This window comes from Solanum tuberosum, unplaced genomic scaffold (genome assembly GCF_000226075.1).
Source record: "Solanum tuberosum cultivar DM 1-3 516 R44 unplaced genomic scaffold, SolTub_3.0 scf00150, whole genome shotgun sequence".
In the NCBI taxonomy this organism is placed as follows: domain Eukaryota; kingdom Viridiplantae; phylum Streptophyta; class Magnoliopsida; order Solanales; family Solanaceae; genus Solanum; species Solanum tuberosum.
The window spans coordinates 1,088,936-1,108,534 of record NW_006239073.1 but is presented as its reverse complement, the minus strand read 5'-3'; the positions used below and the strand labels follow the sequence as shown (position 1 = coordinate 1,108,534).

The following is a 19,599-nucleotide window of genomic DNA, read 5'->3' as shown; positions in this document are numbered from 1 at the left end:
ATGGTGTTGTTTATTCTTGGGCACATTTTGCAGCTAATATTGATTAAGATTGTTGCTTGAAGTAACAGAATAACTTAAAATATTCAAATGATGACATACAATACTTATATAACCACCAAACGTAATACAATGAGTCGTACATTTAAACTTTTAGGAGGTAAAGGCCCATATCCCCTCCTAAAAATCTTTACTTATTGTAAATAAAGTAGGTAATTAATATATAGGAGTCCGTCAAACTCTATGCCACATGTACTATATATAGCGTGCGTTTTAATTAAAGATAATCGGTACTTATGGAGAGTGTGGTGACTTCTGATGATCATTCTCTTGGTACCTTGCGGAGGAACCACAGGTGAAAGTTACACTGCAAGTTGCATGAGCCAAAGTAGTATACTGATGGATTGGCCTGGCAAGGAAAGTAGGCAAATGAGCCAATAGAGAGCAGACACATTCGCTATCGACAGCTTTCATCCACCTACAGCATTCCTCTTCTGCTGGAGTTTGTGTATACCCAAGACTCGTAGGAGGTGCAGGTGCTGGAGAGAACGTGGGTACTAGGCCGGGTGCAGGTGCGGGTGCAGGACCAGGTGCTGGAGAGAACGTGGGTACTGGGCGAGGTGCGGGTGCAGGTCCTGGTGGAGGCAAAGGAGTAAGTGGCAAAAATTGGCATGCATTGTTCACAAGTGAAAATTGAGAGAGACAAAGTGGACGAGGGACAGCAGGGCCGGGCCAAGTTGCAAATTGGCTATTTGATCCTCCAACGTAAATTATAATTAGGAGTAACAAAGTTGAAACTTTTCCTTGGATCATCTTCATTTTTGCTTGATATTATAATGTTATTTACTAATAGCACATATTCAGCATTCGTCCAATGTTAGTCTTATATACTCGTAATGAAAACAAAAGTTGCATGCATAATCTTTATATGTTACGTTTTCATAGTTAGCTAGGTATATTATTATTTTTATCTGAGTAATTAAAGAAGACAAAAGGGGGTGAGGACGACTCTTTCTTTTTATGTTAACAACGCTTCTTTAATTATCTGACGATAGCTTCGGCGTAATTAATTAGTAAACAAACCTTGTTAAAAAAGAAAATGCTTAAAATTGAATTTCTCTTTAATTTTCTCGTAAAATTCAATCACGACTAGTATAATAATATGGTTTAAGGGTCTTAAGTTATGTTCACATGTCAATATATAGTTGTATATAGTAGTAGGCTTAATACATGGCCATGTGATATTTCATTTAAACAATCAAATAAGTCTTGTTTCAATTTAGCACTTCCTGCTTTGACTTATTAGTTATTACTTACTCAATTTATCTTTTTGTAAATCAAAGCTTATAGGATGCTGGTGCCACAGACAACAATTCTCTCTCCCATCAATACCACAATAACCCATTGAGCTCTTATTATTATTATAATTTTGACACAAGAATTTAGTCACAATTTCCTTGCTTTGTTCCATTACCATATTCTTCCATATTTCCTCTTCCTCCCGTTTTTCAACATAACTTGAGTTGCATCCAGTCGATGTACATTCCATCCCTTGACATTTATCAAACGATTTATTTTCTCCAACTGTTGGCTTGCTAATTTACAGTTGTTGATCTTAACTTCGTTAATGGCTTCTTCAAGCTAAGTAGCTCAACACGTGTCTCCTCGTCGACGGACTTTGATAATTCTGCTCGAAAATAACGATCAAATTCTGGAACACCAATGGCTTTTCTAATACCTTTGGAGTAATCTGAATTTGTAGGATTGAACATAGTCCGTACCTCGTTCACCATTCCTTTATCCACCATTTTGTACACTCGTTCGGACAACAAAGAATTTAGTATGTGCATGGACACATCGACCCAGAGGAAACAAAAGTCGTATCTGTTGAAAATATGATTAAATAAATATCTTGTTCGGAGAATTTAACCATCTAGTGACATTGTTATAATATGATTCCGTACATATATCAAACTTCATGCAACGGGTTGTGTTAAAAGAACAATTAAATGTTTTGTGCTACTAATAAAAGAGAATATTGGCCCCATATGGCCTTTTTTAGGTCACTCTCGAAAATTTGAAGATTTAAATTAAAGCAAATGAATTCCGCTGGATATTTGTGTGAATACCTTTAAATTTGTCCCTTTTAAAAACATATTTTAAGGGCAAGGAAGCAGATTAATACTAGAGATTTTGCGTTTAAATGAAAACTATATCGTTGGTAGATTATTAAGTATTTTTTTCCAGACAAATTAAGCCCACTAGACTAATGGGGGCCGGGACATAATTTAAAGTGTGGCCTCAAAAGTGCATCCGTAGTACAAATGTCATATGCACTCTAAATATTTTGAATGGGAATCAATATCACACAATTCAACAGTACCTTGTACATAACTTGTAGGTTTTATCATAAACGAGTGCATGCCTCGATGAGCGAATTGGATCCTCCGACGATGATCGGGAGCTTTTCACGGCCACTTAATTATGGAGTTGATAGCAAATGAAGCCATGTTACAGAAGCTCTTGGCTGTAAGGATCACTAACACCCATAAGATGGTGAGGTACCGAACAACGTTTGTTTTCAGTAATTTTGTTTGTAGCAATGTCAAGTTCTTTGTATACTTGTATTTTGTCAGAGTTGATTAAAGAGTGGCTAGGTCGATTGAGAGTCTTGATTTTCCGGCGCCGGTGGCTCCCATCACCACCACAACCTTATGATCCATTTGCGGTGGTTGCCCAATGTGTATCAATGGACACGTACGTTTGGTTGCACATTCTTGTTGATATTTTCATTGTATAGAGTACAACGTAAATTGTAAGAAAGTTACTCTTTTAATTTAGATGTTTGTAGATATATTTCAACTAGATATACCATGCATGGATGATGGATCTACTTAGCTTGTTTTCTGCAGCCAATATGTTGAGTATTTATATATGGTGGAGTGTCATAGACCATTTCCATCAAATTTGGTTCCAATACTTTTATTCTTATAGTACTGCATTGAAGTGTAAGATGTATGCACTAATTCAAATAAAAAACAAAACACCGATTCTAGATTTTAAATTTATGAATTTAGTATAAATTTCTGATTTTACAGTTATAATCTCTGAAGTTTATTAATATGATTAAATATTCAATGGATCTTCAATAAATAATCTTAGGTTTTGAGAATGTTTTGTCGAATAAATAAATTAATATTGAGAGTAAAATAATATTTTTTATAGTTAAAAATGACAAGTAAAAGTGAATCGAAAGAGTAGTAGTAAATTTAACATGTTATAAAGGGTAAGTATTTACTATTCTTTTCTCAAGTTACCAATCAATACTAATTATGAGCGCGTAAAAGTTATTTCCTCCGTCCAACAATAGTTTTTCGCACTATATTATTTTGGGATGTCGAACAATAATTTGTCCACTTTATAGTATTATTTTGGAATGTCCAACAATAATTGTCCACTTTATGAAATCAATGGATAATTTTACACTTAGTTCCTAATTTACCCTTTATCATTAATTATTGTCATTTCCTTATTACATTTTTTCAAGATATTGTATTTATTATATTAAAAGAGTAATATAGTAAAATTAACGTTATATTTATAGGTTCCTAAGAAGTATGTAAAGTTAATAATGGAGAACTAATATGGACGGAAACACGCCTCTAAACAACAGTATTTTTGCGGTGGTCAAAATACTAAATGGGGAATTGTCCAATAAGAATAAATACCTTAGGAACAAAATGAGATATGATCATAAATAATTAGTGCTAATGGAAGTAGAATAATCCTTAATTGTTTTTTTTTCAACCTTAATAAAGTTGACCGAATTAACTTATCCATAACCACGGGAAACACACAAAAAGACAGATGCGGACGGTGACATTTTAATATTCAAAACTTATTCTGATTTTAAAAAAATATTCAAATCTTAGCTAATTAAAAGCAATATTTTCACATCTGATATATTTATCCAAGCAGGGGCGGCTCAAACCCGTTGGTGGCCTAAGGCCAAAATCAAACTAGAGGCCTTAAAAAAAAAATTATAAATATTTTTATTTTAAATCTATTTTTATAGCTTTTTGAGATGCAAAGTTGTTAATAATTTTTGTGTAGTCAATCTCTTCTAATAATTCTTCTTCAATCGATAATATAGCCAAACCACTTAATCTTTCTTGAGACATTATCGATCTTAAATAATATTTTATTATTTTTAATTTTGAAAAACTTCTTTCGGCTGAGGCGACTGTAACGGGAATTGTTAACATTATTCTATAAGCAATGTAAGCATTTGGAAAAGAATCAAGTCTTTTTATTTGATTGAGTATCTCAATTAGAGTATTGTCTTCTACTTTTATGATTTTTCTTAACACTTTTAATTCAGAAAATAAGTCTAAACCGTCAATATCGGAGTGAGTATTATGTTTTAAGGAACATTCAAGTTTAAGACAATATTTTTTCAAATTCTCATCATCTAATGATCTCAATTTTTTCCCACTAAATAGAAAACCAAAAATATTTTCATATACTTCAAATTGTTCAAATCTATTTTGAAGTGAAAAGATGGCTTGGTCTACTATGTATAAGAAGTAATCAACTCTAAATGATTCTTCAAGAGATCTTGTGATTTCATTATCAACATTCTCATCAAATTGTTTTTTTCTATAAATTACACATTTCTTACGAAATACAGGTTCTATATTCATCTCTAATGCAATTTTCTTAGCCGAAATCATAGTACTTGTAAATCCTTCTTTTCTATATGTTTTAAAAAAAGAAACTAAACCTCTTAATTGATCTATAGCGACATCAAAATCTAACAAATATTTTAAAACACTATTTACAATATCAAATAAAAAATATAATAAACATAAGACACAAAACAAAAATAATATTAGAAATTAGAATGATATTACTGAATTCAAAAGCTATGAAGACTTGATTTCCAAAAATGAATCGGGCTGCTGTAATATAGTTTTCTCCAAATTTAAAATATAAACTATCAATAGAACGAGTAAATTTTTAAGCTTTGAATAAGAGAGATGTAAGATTAGAAAAAAGAAAGTGAGAAGAAATAGAAGGAAGGAGAATAGAATATATAAAAATAAAATTAGAAAAAAATAAGGTAAAAAAAAAAAGATAACTTGTACATTAAAAAAAAAAGTACACAACTTTTTATTGAAAAGTCAAAAAGTCATAGTCATATCTATCATACTATCACTTCATTGAGCCGTTTTGCATTTATTGTCTTGGTTCTAACAAATTTTTTTTAAAATTTAATCCTTCCTAATTATCTAAAAAATGGGGCCTTTGCATTTATTGTCTTAGTTCTAATATTATTTTTTTTAATTTAATCCTACCTAATTAACTAAAAAACGGGGCCCCCTAAAATTGGGGGCCTAAGGCAAAAGACTTTTTTTTAAGCCTTGCCAGCCGCCCCTGTATCCAAGTGGGAGGTTGATTACTTAAAATAGGATTTCACTCCATAGCCTTTTACATTTATACTTAATGAATGAATATAATAATAGTGAGTGGCCTGAAAAATCAATTTTCCTAATTTCTTGTGTTAATTATATAGATGCATTACAAATCGATCTATTTTTAATCACATCTAGTATTTCGAATATCTATATTTAAATTAAGTGTTGGTTGAATTTATTATGAACTGAAATAATGTTTGATTTTTTATATTAATGAAAAATAAAGATTTTATTTTTCCGAACAGACACATGACTTTTGAGTATAGGCACTACCATTTTTATTTTTTTTGAAAAAACACCGAGTTTGCCCAAATTTCAAGTTTCTCTTCTTCTCTCTCTTTTTCGCATTGTTTTTTAAAATAATTTGCTTTAGCTTTTGCCTGAGATACTACTATTTCGTTAGAGATCATCCATTCTATCTTGAAAGGAAATAATATTAAACTTTAAGTACGAGATTACATTTTATTTTATGTTAATAATTTTTATATTCATCTTACTTTCTGCTTGTGTGACACCAAAATCTTCATGATTTTCTATTTTCATTTTGGAGACTAAAATTCTTGTGATTTTCTACTCCGCTTTGTTACTTGATTTAAAAATATAAAAACATCATCATTTTATTAAATCTGATTAAAGATATAGAAAACTGAACCAACGGTACATACATGCGATCATACTAAATATTATCTAACTCGAATGCAAAAAAATAATTTAAAATAAAAGAATCTCAATTGTTTACCATACGTTTTATTTGTTGATGGTAATTAATACAAACACAAGCTGATCTAATATTCTACGTAGTAATATAATGCCTTTCTCCTAATCATGAAATCAAACACGATCTTAGGATTCACAAGCTAATTAAACAAAGGAGTATTAGTGTCTAGGTAAAGGAAAGAATGATTCTGGATATACATAGAAAACAGACTTGATCACCCCCCACCCACCCCAATTTGATTATGGTGGATAACAATTTGATCATTTTATATATGGATTTTGGACTAAACCTATCGATAAAGGTATCTACACTATCAAGAGGTACAATTGAAAGATTCATTAGATCGACTATACTTTGTAACTTGTTTCGAATTAGCCTTTTGAAGTATGAAGGGACAACACAAAAATAATTAGTTCATTGCACTAAAGGGATTATTTTTTCGAACGTATAGAGGAAATGATCTTCCATGATGAGTTATAATTTTGAATAAAGAAAAAATACTTCAACAAATGTCGTATATGTTTTATTTAGTACTAATGTCATGTGTTATATTTTATGGATGTAATTGAAAAATCCACTTCAACAAAAAGGGTCGAATCTAAAAATAAAATAGAAAAATATAGTGTTTTAATGACACCCAACGATGTTTTGATGAAGCCAATGCGGTTACCCATACGAAAAAAGAGGAAATTTTTTATAATATCATCCTGATGATTGATCAATGGTCAATTATTTTGAGGGTCTATTCTTTTCTTTCTTTTTTTATCTTTACATAATTGAATGTATTTTCTTTTTCTGTTTCAATTTATAAAAAAGATACAGTACTAATATAGTGGAAATTGGATCCAACTTTTGCATCTTAGATCATCCTAATGATTGATCGATGATCAATTATTTTGAAGGTCTGTTCTTTTATTTTTATCTTTACGTAATTGAATTTATTTTCTTTCTCTATTTCAATATATGTGGCATAATTTATTTGCGACAAATTAAAGTAGAATATGCACATCACACATTGTGTACTTATCTTACCATTAGCTTCAAATTTTAGATCCAATTGGATTAAATTAAAGTTGTAAACTCATATATGGCACACATCCTTGATTGGTGCTCGGTGACTTACTTTTAACTAAAATTGGCTACAACTTAAATAGCAAGGACACGGTGAAACTGGCTAACAGGTGCAATTCCTACCATTAAAACATGAAACACCCCACGCGTTTGATCCAATGGGCTTTCTTGTTTTCTACCCACGATTAGGCGGGTCCATGTGCTATGGGCTCATGAAATACGATACGACGCCATTGTAATGGGAGTGTGCTTGTGTTTTTGAATACCCCTGGCGCTCCTTCCCCTAAACCCTACTCTACTGTGTTTTCAATTTCTTCAGCACAATGAAGCTCGTTAGGTTCATGCGACATCTTCAATTTTTATTCTCTGTGAGTTATTTCTAGTGAGCTTAGCCATGGATTTAACTTTAACTTTAACTGTAACTGTAACTGTCTGTTCAGATTTTTTATTAAGCTGAACAACGAGACTGTCTCAATTGAGCTCAAAAACGGAACCGTTGTTCATGGAACCATCACAGATCACTCTCTCTACCTTTCTATCAATTTCTTCGTTTTTTTTTTTGTTCTCAGTATATATTCTGTATTGCTATATTTACGTATTAGGTATAACCTTTGTAAAGTCTGAAATGAACAATCTGCACTTATGTAATAGCTGAATTGCTCACGCCAATATGTAAATTAAAGAATGTGCTGTATGAATTTGATTTTATTCGGAAGAGAAGTTATTTGGACGTGTCGCTTACTGAAAGTGTAGTTGCTAGGTGGGATATGCAAGTTGCTAAATAGGACAAGTTAATCGGTTCATAGCAGATGAATGGTCACTGCAATAGTTTACTTCATTCTCTTTCACTTCCACCGTGAGTCACTATGTATCTCTATAAATGCATGGAAGCTGAACAACGGGACTGTCTCAATTGAGCTCAAAAAGGGCACCGTTGTTCATGGAACCATTACAAGTCACCCTCCCTATCTTTCTGTCTATTTCTTTCTTAGCTATATTTAGGTATTTCCCTGTCAAGTCTAAAATGAACAATCTGCACGTATGTAATTGTTGAATTGCTCACGCCAATATGTGAATTAAAGAATGTGCTTGTATGAATTTGATTTCCTGGGTTGACAAGTTATTTGGCAGTCTCTAACTGAAAGTCTAGTTGTTGGGTGGTATATGGAAGTTGCTGAACTACAACAACAACATAATACCCAATGTAATTCTACAAGTGGTGAGGTCTTGGGAGGCAAAGTGTTTGCAATTCTTACCCCTACCTCGTAGAGTTAAAGAGGTTGTTTCCAATAGATTCTCATGCTTAAATAAGGCATTTCCAAACAATTTTAAAAAGGATATACAAAAATAAGTGCTCATGACAGACAAGTGAGGTTTTGCTCAAGTGGTTGAACACTTCCACAATCAACTAGTAGGTTGAGGGTTTGGGTCAGAGGATAGGTGGGAACACTATTGATCCTTCTAGGCTCCTGGGGGTGGGGTGGAAAAACGGAGCAACAACAACAATGAAAGCAAGTTGCTAAACTGACTTTGGTTTATGCCGCAAGTTAAGTTAGTTCATAGCAGATGAATGGTAACTGCAATAGTTCCCTTCACTTCCACTATGAGTCACTATGTATGTCCATAAATGCATGGAAGCTAGGGCTGAGAAGCTGTAGAAAGTATATGAGGTAACCCGTCTCAATCGGTCTACTCCTCTCACTGCCCTTCTGAATTTGTTATCTTCTTATCCTCTCTGAATCGCACGTATTATCTCTACTTCAGTCCTTCTCCAACTATGAAGTTCCTTTCAAATATCAATAGGAATTCATTCTCAAGTGCAGAGCTATTTCTGCCTATCATCACTGTAATTTATGTCTAGACTCTAGAGAACTGTAATTCCTCTCTGTTAATTGTACTCTGCTTCAATAAAAATAACATCTCTCGTTCTCTTTTTTGTGGCTCTAAAAGTTGGATTATTACACAACTCGAAGAAATTTGAAGTGTCACTATAATAACTCAACAATTCCTTCAATGACTTTGTATGCATTTAAATACAGCTATGATGTCTCCATCCCAAACTAGTTGGTTTGTCTATATGAGTGTCCTATATTTGTTCTGCTTTATTCGGATCATTTCATTAATTCACAGTTCGTATACTGAAAATACAAATCTCTATATTAAAAAACAAAACAAAAAACTAAGAAATTATGTGAGTGAACATGGGATTCTTATCATCTTTTTGTCATTTTCTTAAAATTTTTCATAAGTTAACCCATTCATATATTCTTTTCTTTAAAACTTAAAACTATGTTTGGTTGGGGTGGAAAAGAGAAGCTTAAGAGGAATGAAAGTAAGAGGTTAAAAGTTAATTTCCTTGTGAGTAAAAAAGGGATAGAAAGCAAAAGTAGATGGGTTGTGCATTCTTCTATGTGGATTTTTCAGTGCATCTGAATTTTGATGGAAAAAGGAGATGTATTTGTCTTACTTCTGTTCCAACCATACCAAACAACCTGAACTACATTGCTTCTATCCACTTTAGGGAGGAAAATCACTGAATAACAAATACTCCACATCAGGGGGAAGTAAATCAGTGACCAATGATTCACTCAAGGGAGGTGGATCAGTAGAATCTCTCTTGACTTCGTATTGAGATAGTAGTATTTTCTAATACTTCTAAATTTTCACGGATAACTGTCACCATTAATTTTGATACATCAGTAGAAAGTATAAAGAATTTTTGGTACTTTTTATACTGCTATTATTATTTCAATGTTGTGTAATATTAGCTTGAGATAAGTTTAAACAGAGTAACATGGTCAATAAGGATTCATTTAGCCGGACCAAACTTGTTTGAAACTGTGGTGTTGTTTCTTTTGTTGTTGTTGTAAGACCTTCACTATCATTTTGTCGATAGAATAGGTCGATAACGTAGTGCTCTTCAGAAATTTAAGTCATCTTGCACATGGTTCCAGATCATTATGCCACCATTGTTCTCACATCTCAGGTCCCTACAAGTGAAATATTCTATGCTGGAATCATTTGGTCCAAGAGCTCTTTTATTTTCTATGCAAAACCCTGTTGTCTTCATCCTTTTGTTTCCAAAGATGTGCATTAGTTGCTCATCTCAGCAAATGTAACACTAATTGACAAATCCTATGTTCAATATTAAATGTTTTTGATTACCTAGTTGTTGCTATACCCGTAACTTATAACACTTGTTTTGATTATATAAGCAAAAACCATGATGCCTCAGCTTGTTTGTGGATTGTCATTGTCTATGTGAGGCGTGAGTAAGTTCTTATTTCCCAGCTTGAGGTTAAAGTTCCAGGTACTTAGGTCAGAAAGAGTAGACACATCAAGTGGAGTACTATAGGCTGGTTGCATTTGATATTTGAGCATGTAGAACTAGCGCAAAGAGTGAGAAGTAAGTGGCATATATGATGTTGTGTACTCCGACAGTCACTTTTTCTCTGCAATGTTAACTAATCTTAAATTCAGCTAGACGAGGAGCTAAAGTTGTGTCGAACTACTGTTATTCACTATGCATGAATGCTTGAGCTTAAGCGGGCTTGCAATCAACTTATAAGTTATTTTGTTGTACCCAAGTTTTATGACAACAACACCTAGTGTTGCATTTATAATTCTTATCTGTTGTTGTAATCTTGTTGTGAATGCTCTATGTAATTCATTGTACTGTAGATTTTTTACAATTGAGGAGTAGCCATTTATCCCTTATTTCTTTTTGGTGCTCCTATGATTTACCTCTATGCGTTGAAGATAGGGTGTCATTCATAGAATGATAGAACATCATATCTTTAGGTAGGCTTTCTGCTTTTTGGTATACATATACGGGTGTGCTTTGTACCTAAACATTTTAAAAAAGAATAATTACTTCATCCTCTGAAAAAATCATCATACTGTAGCTTCTTTGTCCGGCAGTAGAGATGCCTTAGCAAACTTAGATAGGCTTTTTATGGCAAGTGCCAGGGCTTGTGCTGGTTGCATTGAAAATGTCAAATTTGCATGGAAAATAGCCATCTATGTATTGAAGAGTTTATCTCTGTTCTAGATAACTATAGTAGTCAAAAGTAAATATTTGTCCTGTTCTCATATTTTGAGACCTATAGCATTTACCTTTCTCTGTTGGTTGTCCTTTCCATGCTTTAGACTTTTATTCCTTGAGGGGTTGCTTATACTTACAGAAAACTGCTAAATATATTCGGGATATAGAAATATGTATTCAAGCATATCAGTGTGTTTTGAAATTAACTAGGCACAGTGGCTATTAAATCCGTCTCCTTATTGAAGTTGCTAAATTGAGAGCTGTGAGTTAAAGTTTCTGAAGGCAGTTACATTTTTACAGGTGTGGATGTTAGCATGAACACACATCTGAAGGCTGTCAAAATTACGCTAAAAGGGGAGAATCCAGTGACGTTGGATCACCTAACTGTGAGGGGTAACAACATCCGTTATTACATCCTCCCACAGCTTAAATCTTGAGACGCTGGTGGTGGAAGAAACACCAAGGGTGAAGCCAAAGAAGCCAACAGCTGGTATTGTCATATTGTTAAGGACTACCTACGTTCAGATGTTTTTGTGCCTTGTGGGTGTATGGTTAAATTTCCTTATTGCTTGGACATCCTTCTAATAACATCTTCCTTTGATTGTTCCTCTTCAGGAAAGCCTATGGGACGTGGTTGTAGGCGCGGTCGTGGGCGTGGACGTGGTCGAGGCCGCTAAATGCATTCCAGCTGCTCTAATTTTTTGATGTAAACATGTGTACGGATTGAGAGATTTGCTCTTGGTTTTTCTAGTAGAAAAAAAGATAGATCTCATGCAACAATTTATTTTGGATCTTTGAAGTCAGGAGCATGTTATTTCGCTGCATCATATTGTCTGCTAACATTACTTTCGTATGGCATTCAATTTTGTTCTGCTTTGTCAAATTACTCAACTATATTGGTCACTTTTGCATCTACTCAGAATAGAGTGGCATACTATTGGGAATTGAAATAAATAGTAAGTTTTATGATCAGTGATATGAGGATTGAACGAAACTCCCATCAAATTTTTGAATCAAAGGAATCGTTTTTGGGTTTAAACTTATAAAGTATAAATTTCATAAATTGTTTGTCATAAAAAAAGAAAAAGAGAGTATAAATTTCATAAATTGTTTATGGGGCTTGAAACTCTAGCAAAATTTCGGTGAAGCCATTATTCTTTGGGTTCCACACTTGAACTTATCAAAGTTGTGAAATTATTCCATGTTTTAGTTTTTGTCCAAAATTGTTTTCGTAACAAAAGCGTGATTAAATGAGATATGAGAGGTTGATATGGCTATTTATGAAACTTTTCCGTAATTGGAGGGCCCAATGGGAGGTTGGTTCTATATCTTAATTCCTCTTCTGGTCACAGTATAAGTAGAGTAGCAAACTAAACCCTCATCGGCACGTCGCTGCTTGTGATCTCAATGGCGAAGAATAACAACTCGTTGAAATCAACCGCAGTGGTATTCGGAGCCCTAGCATTTGGGTGGCTGGCGATTGAGCTTGCTTTCAAACCGTGGCTTGATAAGGCCCGAGCCTCCATGGATAAGTCTGACCCATCTCATGACCCCGACGATGACACAATCGATCAAAGTTCAGAAGCTGGCAAGTCTCAAGTGGATGTTGACCCTCCCCAAAAAAACAACTAATTTAAGAGTTCGGTTTGATATTTATTTGGGTTCTAAACCCCAAAATCCAAATACATATGCTTGAATTTACTTGGTAATAAATAATCTATGAATGTTAATTTCTGTTCTTCAGTTTCTAGCCATCAAATTATGACCCTGTATTTTATTTTATTATTTTGTTGGTTAAAGTGAAAGAAAAAAAATAAAATTGGTAGAAGTTTAATAATTCAATTCAAGAGGCAATTTCATAGAGGACAAGTAACTGCACCTATATAGATAATATAATTGTTTCTATGATTTGTTTATATATAAGGTCAATTTCTATTTGTATTTTATACATGAATACTCAAAATGAGATTTTGACATTTAACGTGTTGTTGTTGATTTATCATATAAAAATTTGTCTACAGTGGATACATTGCATATAGCAGCAAATGAGAATGACAATACAGCCAGAGATAGGGTTGAAGTTATTATATTCGATTTGACTAGCTAATTATTATGATATGAATATGACTAAATGTTTTCACACCATATTTCTCATAATCTCACCATGATTTGTGGGCTTCATAAATCACATCACAAGACTAATTAATCTTGCTTAACATCACCCTTTGTTAGTTTGTTGTCACTTCTCCAACCCTCAACCACAAATCTCTAGTTTGAATGATAAAAGAGTGATTTGATTTGTAAAAAAAAATGATACTAACATTATTTGTAAGTAAAGTTCTACGTATGTTCAACCCCTTTAAGGTAAGAGATTTCAATCATTTTAACAATTTCGAGGTTAAGAAAATACTTATTTCGAAGTGAATGAACAGTTGGTTGAAAAAAAGACAATTTAGATAGATTGAAATTCTGTATGTGGATCAAATCTACAAAATGGGGCTAGTATTAGGTGCAATGCCTAGCTCTCTTTTTAACAAAGTACAAAACGTTAAGGGGTCGTTTGGTAAAAAAATAAAATAATGCAGGGATTAGTAATGCAGAGATTAATAGTGCAGAAATTAGTAGTGCAAGGTGTATTTTTTATGAAGTGTTTGGTTCATTGCTTCTAGCCTCATCCTATGTTTGGATTAAAATTCTACAAAAAACTTCTTTCCAATTATACCTTTGCATTATTATGAGATTTTCTATTTTACGTAATCGGTCAAGGTAGATAATTGCCGGACAATATTATATTTTTATGGCCTTCTAACTAGCTAGGAGAAGAACAAATTTGTTGTCATGTTTGTTATTTTCTCACTTGAATTTTTGAGGTTAAACAATTGTTATCTTAATAAGTTAATCACTTAAAAATGTTAATTTTCAATTTAAAATAGATAGACCATCTACTTTAAAATTTAAAAGAAGATAAAAATAGTAAAATCGAATAAATCATCTATATTTACATATAAAAATTGCAAGGTGTAGTTTTAATATGTATGCAATTTATAAATTGTTCAAAATACAAACAATTAGAAACCACATATAAACCAACAAATAAAATATTCAATTAAGATCACAAACGTCATGTGGTGATATATTTGCCTTTTCAATTAGTAAATGTTAAACAACTCACATTTTTAAATATTGTATTTATTTATTAACAAACAACTCTCTCTAAATAATAAAAATTGTAAGCTAATTTATTTAAATAAATTTACTAGTACAAATATAAAACATAAAATCAAGAAAATAAATAAAATGATTTGAGGGATATTTTTGTCTTTACATAGATAATCTCATGGTATTAAATCCAATGTATTACTAATACCACCACATGGAAGGTATTAGTAATACCTCCTATAATATCGTGTAGGGTGTATAACTAATTCATGAATTAGTTATACTTAGGCCCAAAAAGTCTACCAAACATAGTATTAAATAATACCATACATAATACATGAATTATTTCTCCTAATACCTCCTACCAAACGACCCTTAAAGACTAGTAACTTTAACTACTGATATTCCATTTAGCGGTGGACATGTTATAGCATTAAAAATTGTGGTTCGTTAACTTTGATTTTTAAAATTATTATATCAAAATAATTCGTATGATTCAATATTATAAGTTCGAATTTGATTTTTGATATTTTATAATGAGGTAAATCATAATATAGTTTATTTAACTTTGATTTATATATACTCATAATATAATTAAAAAAAAGTATGACTATAATTTTTTTTAAAACTCTTCATTATATTATACTAATACACTATAGTACAAAAAGATTTATATGAAAGTACAAACAATTAAATTATATTCTTTTTGTGTTTAAATATTGAATACCTCAAAATTGTAATATCAAAATCACAATATTAAATTTTATGGTGTGTATATTTATTTTATTTTAATTTTTTGATGTCTCACCACATGAAACATCTCGACTAAATCTGAATCGCGCATTAGACTTTCTAGCACAATTTTCACCAAATATTAAATCTTTTTGTGTCGATATTTGATACTTCCTCTGTCCAATTATAGTTATCCACTATTGACTAGGCACATTCCTTAAAAACAAATAATAAGGGTAATATTATTATATTATCCTTTGACTTTATTAAATTTAATGTTTTGAAAAATGTGTTAGATAAAAAATATTAGTATTTAATAGCAATGATAAAAATAGGCACAAAAAGTAAATTATATCTTATATTTTAAATTAAATAATTATTGTTAGACAATTATTTTTAATATTGTGAACAAATATGGTTGAACGGAAGGGAGAGAGTAATTCGGTATCAGTATCTACGACATTGTGGGGGTGAATTTAAGTAGGGTGACACACGTCTTCGTTTTATTAGGTGTATTAATCAATACTCATTTCTAACCTCCAGTACCAATTATTTAATTAACAACAACAAATCCAGCTCATACAACATTTAACTGCTGGTATTAATGTAATGAAAATAATATTTGCATGTAAAGGAGAGAAATTTGTGAATTTAGAGAGAAAATTGTTGACATCCCACGTTGAGCCCACGCTCCCATATATTCTCTCTTAAGCCTCACGACGATTCCACCGGCCTTGTACCTTTTTCCGACATCTCCGCCACAAACCTCAAAACATACGAGTAGCAAACCTCACTTGTTTTTCTTTCAGCAGAAGAGAAGATTAAAAACTCGCTAATTATTACTGAAGCAATAAGAGTAAAATGCATTTTCTCCTAGTCCCCATTTGCAATTTTAGACTACTCCTTGTTTTGAATGTTTGTCTTTAATTTTGTCCATACAAGACCCCACCTCATCATCCTCAACTCTTTTACTCTCTCTCTCTCTCTCTCTATAATGAGGAAAGCCCCACCTAGCTGTATTCAACTTAAAAGATTTGTGTGTGTTCACATCTTCTCAAAACAATAACCCTCCAAAAAAATTCAATTTTTATGGTTTTCCAAGACTTGCTTTTGATAGTCTTGTTTTCTCCATCCCAAGACTGGATTTTTCACTACACCCACTAGTACTTCTTTAGTCTAAAGCAGAGATGAGTGAAAACCCATCTCCCAGATTCTTCAACTTGAAGATTTTCAAGAAACTCAAGGGGTTTAAGCCTTTTGAGCCTTCACCAGGTGTTCTTGGCTGCTTCTTTTTCACTGTTTTCTTATTCTTGTGTCTCTTCTTGTTGGATTATAGTACAGTAAACAAAGTGCCTCGGTTGCATCAGCCATCCTTGTTTGCTACTTGGATTGGGATAAATGGATCATCTTTGTCCTATAACAAGAGTGAAAAGGTTAATTTTTTGGGAAAAGGTGCAGAAAGTTGTGATATTTTCGATGGAAATTGGGTTTGGGATGAAAGTTATCCACTTTATGAATCAAAGGATTGTAATTTCTTGGATGAAGGCTTTCGTTGTTCTGAGAATGGCAGGCCTGACAATTTCTATACTAAATGGCGTTGGCAACCTAAAGATTGCAACTTGCCCAGGTTAATTCTTCTTCTGATAGTGACTACTATACTGTGTTTAGTTTCTGCTGGTAATTTAACTAAAGAATTTAAGAGAGGAGAAAGTGAAAGAATTACTTCAACACTTTAGGCTTTCATATGATGTGTTCTTCTTGCATACCATTTGCTACTGATTTTAGCTGATTAAGATTTTAATCATTGAACGACTAGGTGAACTTAGTTATATACACTGACAGTGCACAATTTGAGTGGTTACATCAGTTTCTCATTCAATTTTATCTAATGGTGTGTAAAAAAAACATATAGAACTTAACTCTTACTATATTGGCTCTCATTGAGCATCGACTAAAGTTGTTAACTTGATGCTTAAATTTTTTATTGTTATTCTTAAGAAGACTTTGTGTAGTAGGGGAGAGCTTTTCATAGTCTTTTCGATGATTATTGAATGCAAATTTTAGTCTTCTAATTACTCTTTTAAGCAGATTCGATGCAAAAACTATGTTAGAGAAGTTGCGAAACAGACGCGTTGTGTTTGTTGGGGATTCAATTGGAAGAAACCAGTGGGAGTCTCTACTCTGCATGTTATCTTCTGCAGTTCCTGATAAAAGCAAGATATATGAAGTTAATGGAAATCCCATCACAAAGCACATGGGTTTCTTGATTTTTAAGTTCAAGGATTTCAACTGCACTATTGAGTACTATAGAGCTCCATTCCTAGTGTTTCAAGGTCGTCCACCTTCAGGGGCTCCCCGAAATGTTAAATTGACTTTGAGACTGGATCAAATGGATTGGAGCTCTGCTCAATGGAAAGGGGCAGATGTTTTGGTATTCAACAGTGGTCACTGGTGGATTTATGAAAAAACTATTAGAGAGTAAGCTCTCTTTTCTTTCTTTTTCAATTTAAACCCATACTTTTCTTGCTTGTTAACTGATAGAATGAATCTAATGAACACTTGCGATTTTAGTTTTGTGTCAAGAACTCAAAGTCCTCACAAGTGGCTACAAATAGATTATAGCCTGCTACTGTTAGTATCTTTTCTTAATCCCAATACATCGAAAAGTTGCAAAGGTACATATTGTTGCTGTAGTCTATAGTTGTGTATATCTCCCTTCTAGATTTTTGCATTTCAAAAAACTGTTCTAATTTAATATCTGCGAAGATTGGTAAAACATAAAGAAAATAGTTAACTGCTAAATATGTAGTACATAGAGAAAACTAGCATTTACAATTTGCAACATATTGTCAGAACCTCAAAGTTGTTGAGCTACTTTATGGAAAGAATTTTCCATGGAAAAGAATAGTATGCCTCAGAAGACGAAATAACTGATAACCATTAACAAGCAGCTCGGCTTCTGTGCACTTCACTTCTCTTCCTCTGCTCTCTTTGCACATTGTGAAAGGAAAAATGAACTAATGGGCGGGTAGAGAGGGCATACCAATGGGGTTTCCTCTCATTCATTGTCAGATATGCCCTGATGTTAAATTTTGCAGTGAAGCTAATTGATCTAAACTAGGTACTTTGAGTAGTGGATATGTAAGCACAGTAAGTTTGACAGGGCAGAAATCGTTCAGTAGTGGACTCAGTTACTTTGCAGAAAAATATAAGATTTTGAATTCGAACGATTATCATGATATGTAGAACCGAAGGTGGTAAATTTGAATATCCGCAGATTGAAGCTCTAAAATATGTTCGAGCTCTTTCATTTGGACTTTTTTGTCTTAGTCTTTAGGTTGGCCTTCTATCTGAAATTGAAAGGGTTTAGTGAGGTATGAGTGATTAGTAGTTGTCGTTGGATTCTATGAGCTAAACACTGCTACAACTATTATGTACTTAGAGGAATTCTTATTAAGAGAAAAACAGCCAAAATTGTTCCAGATAAGTACTGTCCTCATCACGTAAATTTTATTCCTCAAGTTGTTTAGATGTGTTGCTTCCCGCCACTAAGTGGTGCATTAATAGTAAGCACTTTAAGTTTGGACATCAATGTTTGTTGCTTTTTTGAATCATAATCTTGATTACCGATAACCTAATATACTTGTGACTGATCGATTTTTGTATGATAGGGGATGTTACTTTCAACAAGGTGGAGAAGTGGATATGACCATGAATATTGAGACTGCATACAGGAGGTCAATATCGACATTGGTTGATTGGATAGGTCATGAAGTGAATATGACCAAGACACATGTCGTATTTCGAACTTATGCTCCTGTTCACTTTAGGTATGTCTTGGTCTTCATCTGTTAAATGAAGGCAACTTTTCATAAGGAAACATACTTCTATAATTTTGTTGAGATCTGTTGCTGAATACATCATATTACAAGTGTGAGGAAGATATTTAGTCCAAAATGGTAATTTAAGTTTAAAAAGAAGCTGAGAAGGTTGACCTCTAGAGCTTTTTGCTAGTGGTTAAATCATGGTGTACAACAAGTCAACAACAATAACATAACCTGTATAATGCCACAAATGGGGTCTAGGGAGGGTGGTGTGTACACAAACCTTACCCCTGCCTTGTGAAGACATGGAGGTTATTTCTGAGAGACCCTTTGCTCAAGTAAAATAATTCAAAGCAAGTTTGAAAAAGAAATACAGTGATGAAAAAGCCGTGCAGCAAATACTAGAGAAAAGAACAATTATAACAACAAATAATACAAAGCAAAGGAGACAACTAGTGGTAATAAAAGTTACAGAGATAATAGAAGAATAGTGATGATAATATCGGTTTGGTAAACTAGATTTCGTTTGACTGTCCACAAACCCTCTACCTTAATCCCCGACCTCTACACCCCATC

The 19,599-nt window shown here is 32.9% G+C and overlaps 3 protein-coding genes and 1 pseudogene across 6 annotated transcripts in view; 2 read left to right on the top strand and 2 right to left on the bottom strand.

The window, feature by feature from the left end:
- Positions 1 to 80: 80 nt before the first annotated feature.
- Positions 81 to 918, bottom strand: LOC102599939 (classical arabinogalactan protein 10-like). The gene has a single exon (XM_006352720.2). The coding sequence runs from the start codon at positions 814 to 816 to the stop codon at positions 292 to 294; it is 525 nt and encodes a 174-aa protein (XP_006352782.1). The 5' UTR covers positions 817 to 918; the 3' UTR covers positions 81 to 291.
- Positions 919 to 1,306: 388 nt separating this feature from the next.
- Positions 1,307 to 2,720, bottom strand: LOC107061572 (adenylate isopentenyltransferase 3, chloroplastic-like; annotated as a pseudogene).
- Positions 2,721 to 7,498: 4,778 nt separating this feature from the next.
- Positions 7,499 to 12,191, top strand: LOC102599286 (small nuclear ribonucleoprotein Sm D1). Its single transcript, XM_015311074.1, is given in 4 exon segments — positions 7,499 to 7,631; positions 11,609 to 11,729; positions 11,731 to 11,798; positions 11,924 to 12,191. Coding segments are annotated over 3 exon segments (237 nt in total). The 5' UTR covers positions 7,499 to 7,631; positions 11,609 to 11,622; the 3' UTR covers positions 11,986 to 12,191.
- A 3,667-nt stretch (positions 12,192 to 15,858) lies between these two features.
- Positions 15,859 to 19,599, top strand: part of LOC102598636 (protein trichome birefringence-like 10) — a 6,304-nt gene continuing 2,563 nt past the window's right edge. For all 4 annotated transcript variants that reach the window (XR_001474074.1, XR_367659.2, XM_006352718.2 and 1 more), the window contains exons 1-3: positions 15,859 to 16,826; positions 17,288 to 17,677; positions 18,871 to 19,029. Coding sequence is in view for 2 of the 4 variants with exons in the window: in XM_006352718.2 (XP_006352780.1) it covers positions 16,387 to 16,826; positions 17,288 to 17,677; positions 18,871 to 19,029 (989 nt within the window). In the remaining 2 variants the exon portion in view is untranslated. The remainder of the gene's footprint in view (positions 16,827 to 17,287; positions 17,678 to 18,870; positions 19,030 to 19,599) is intronic.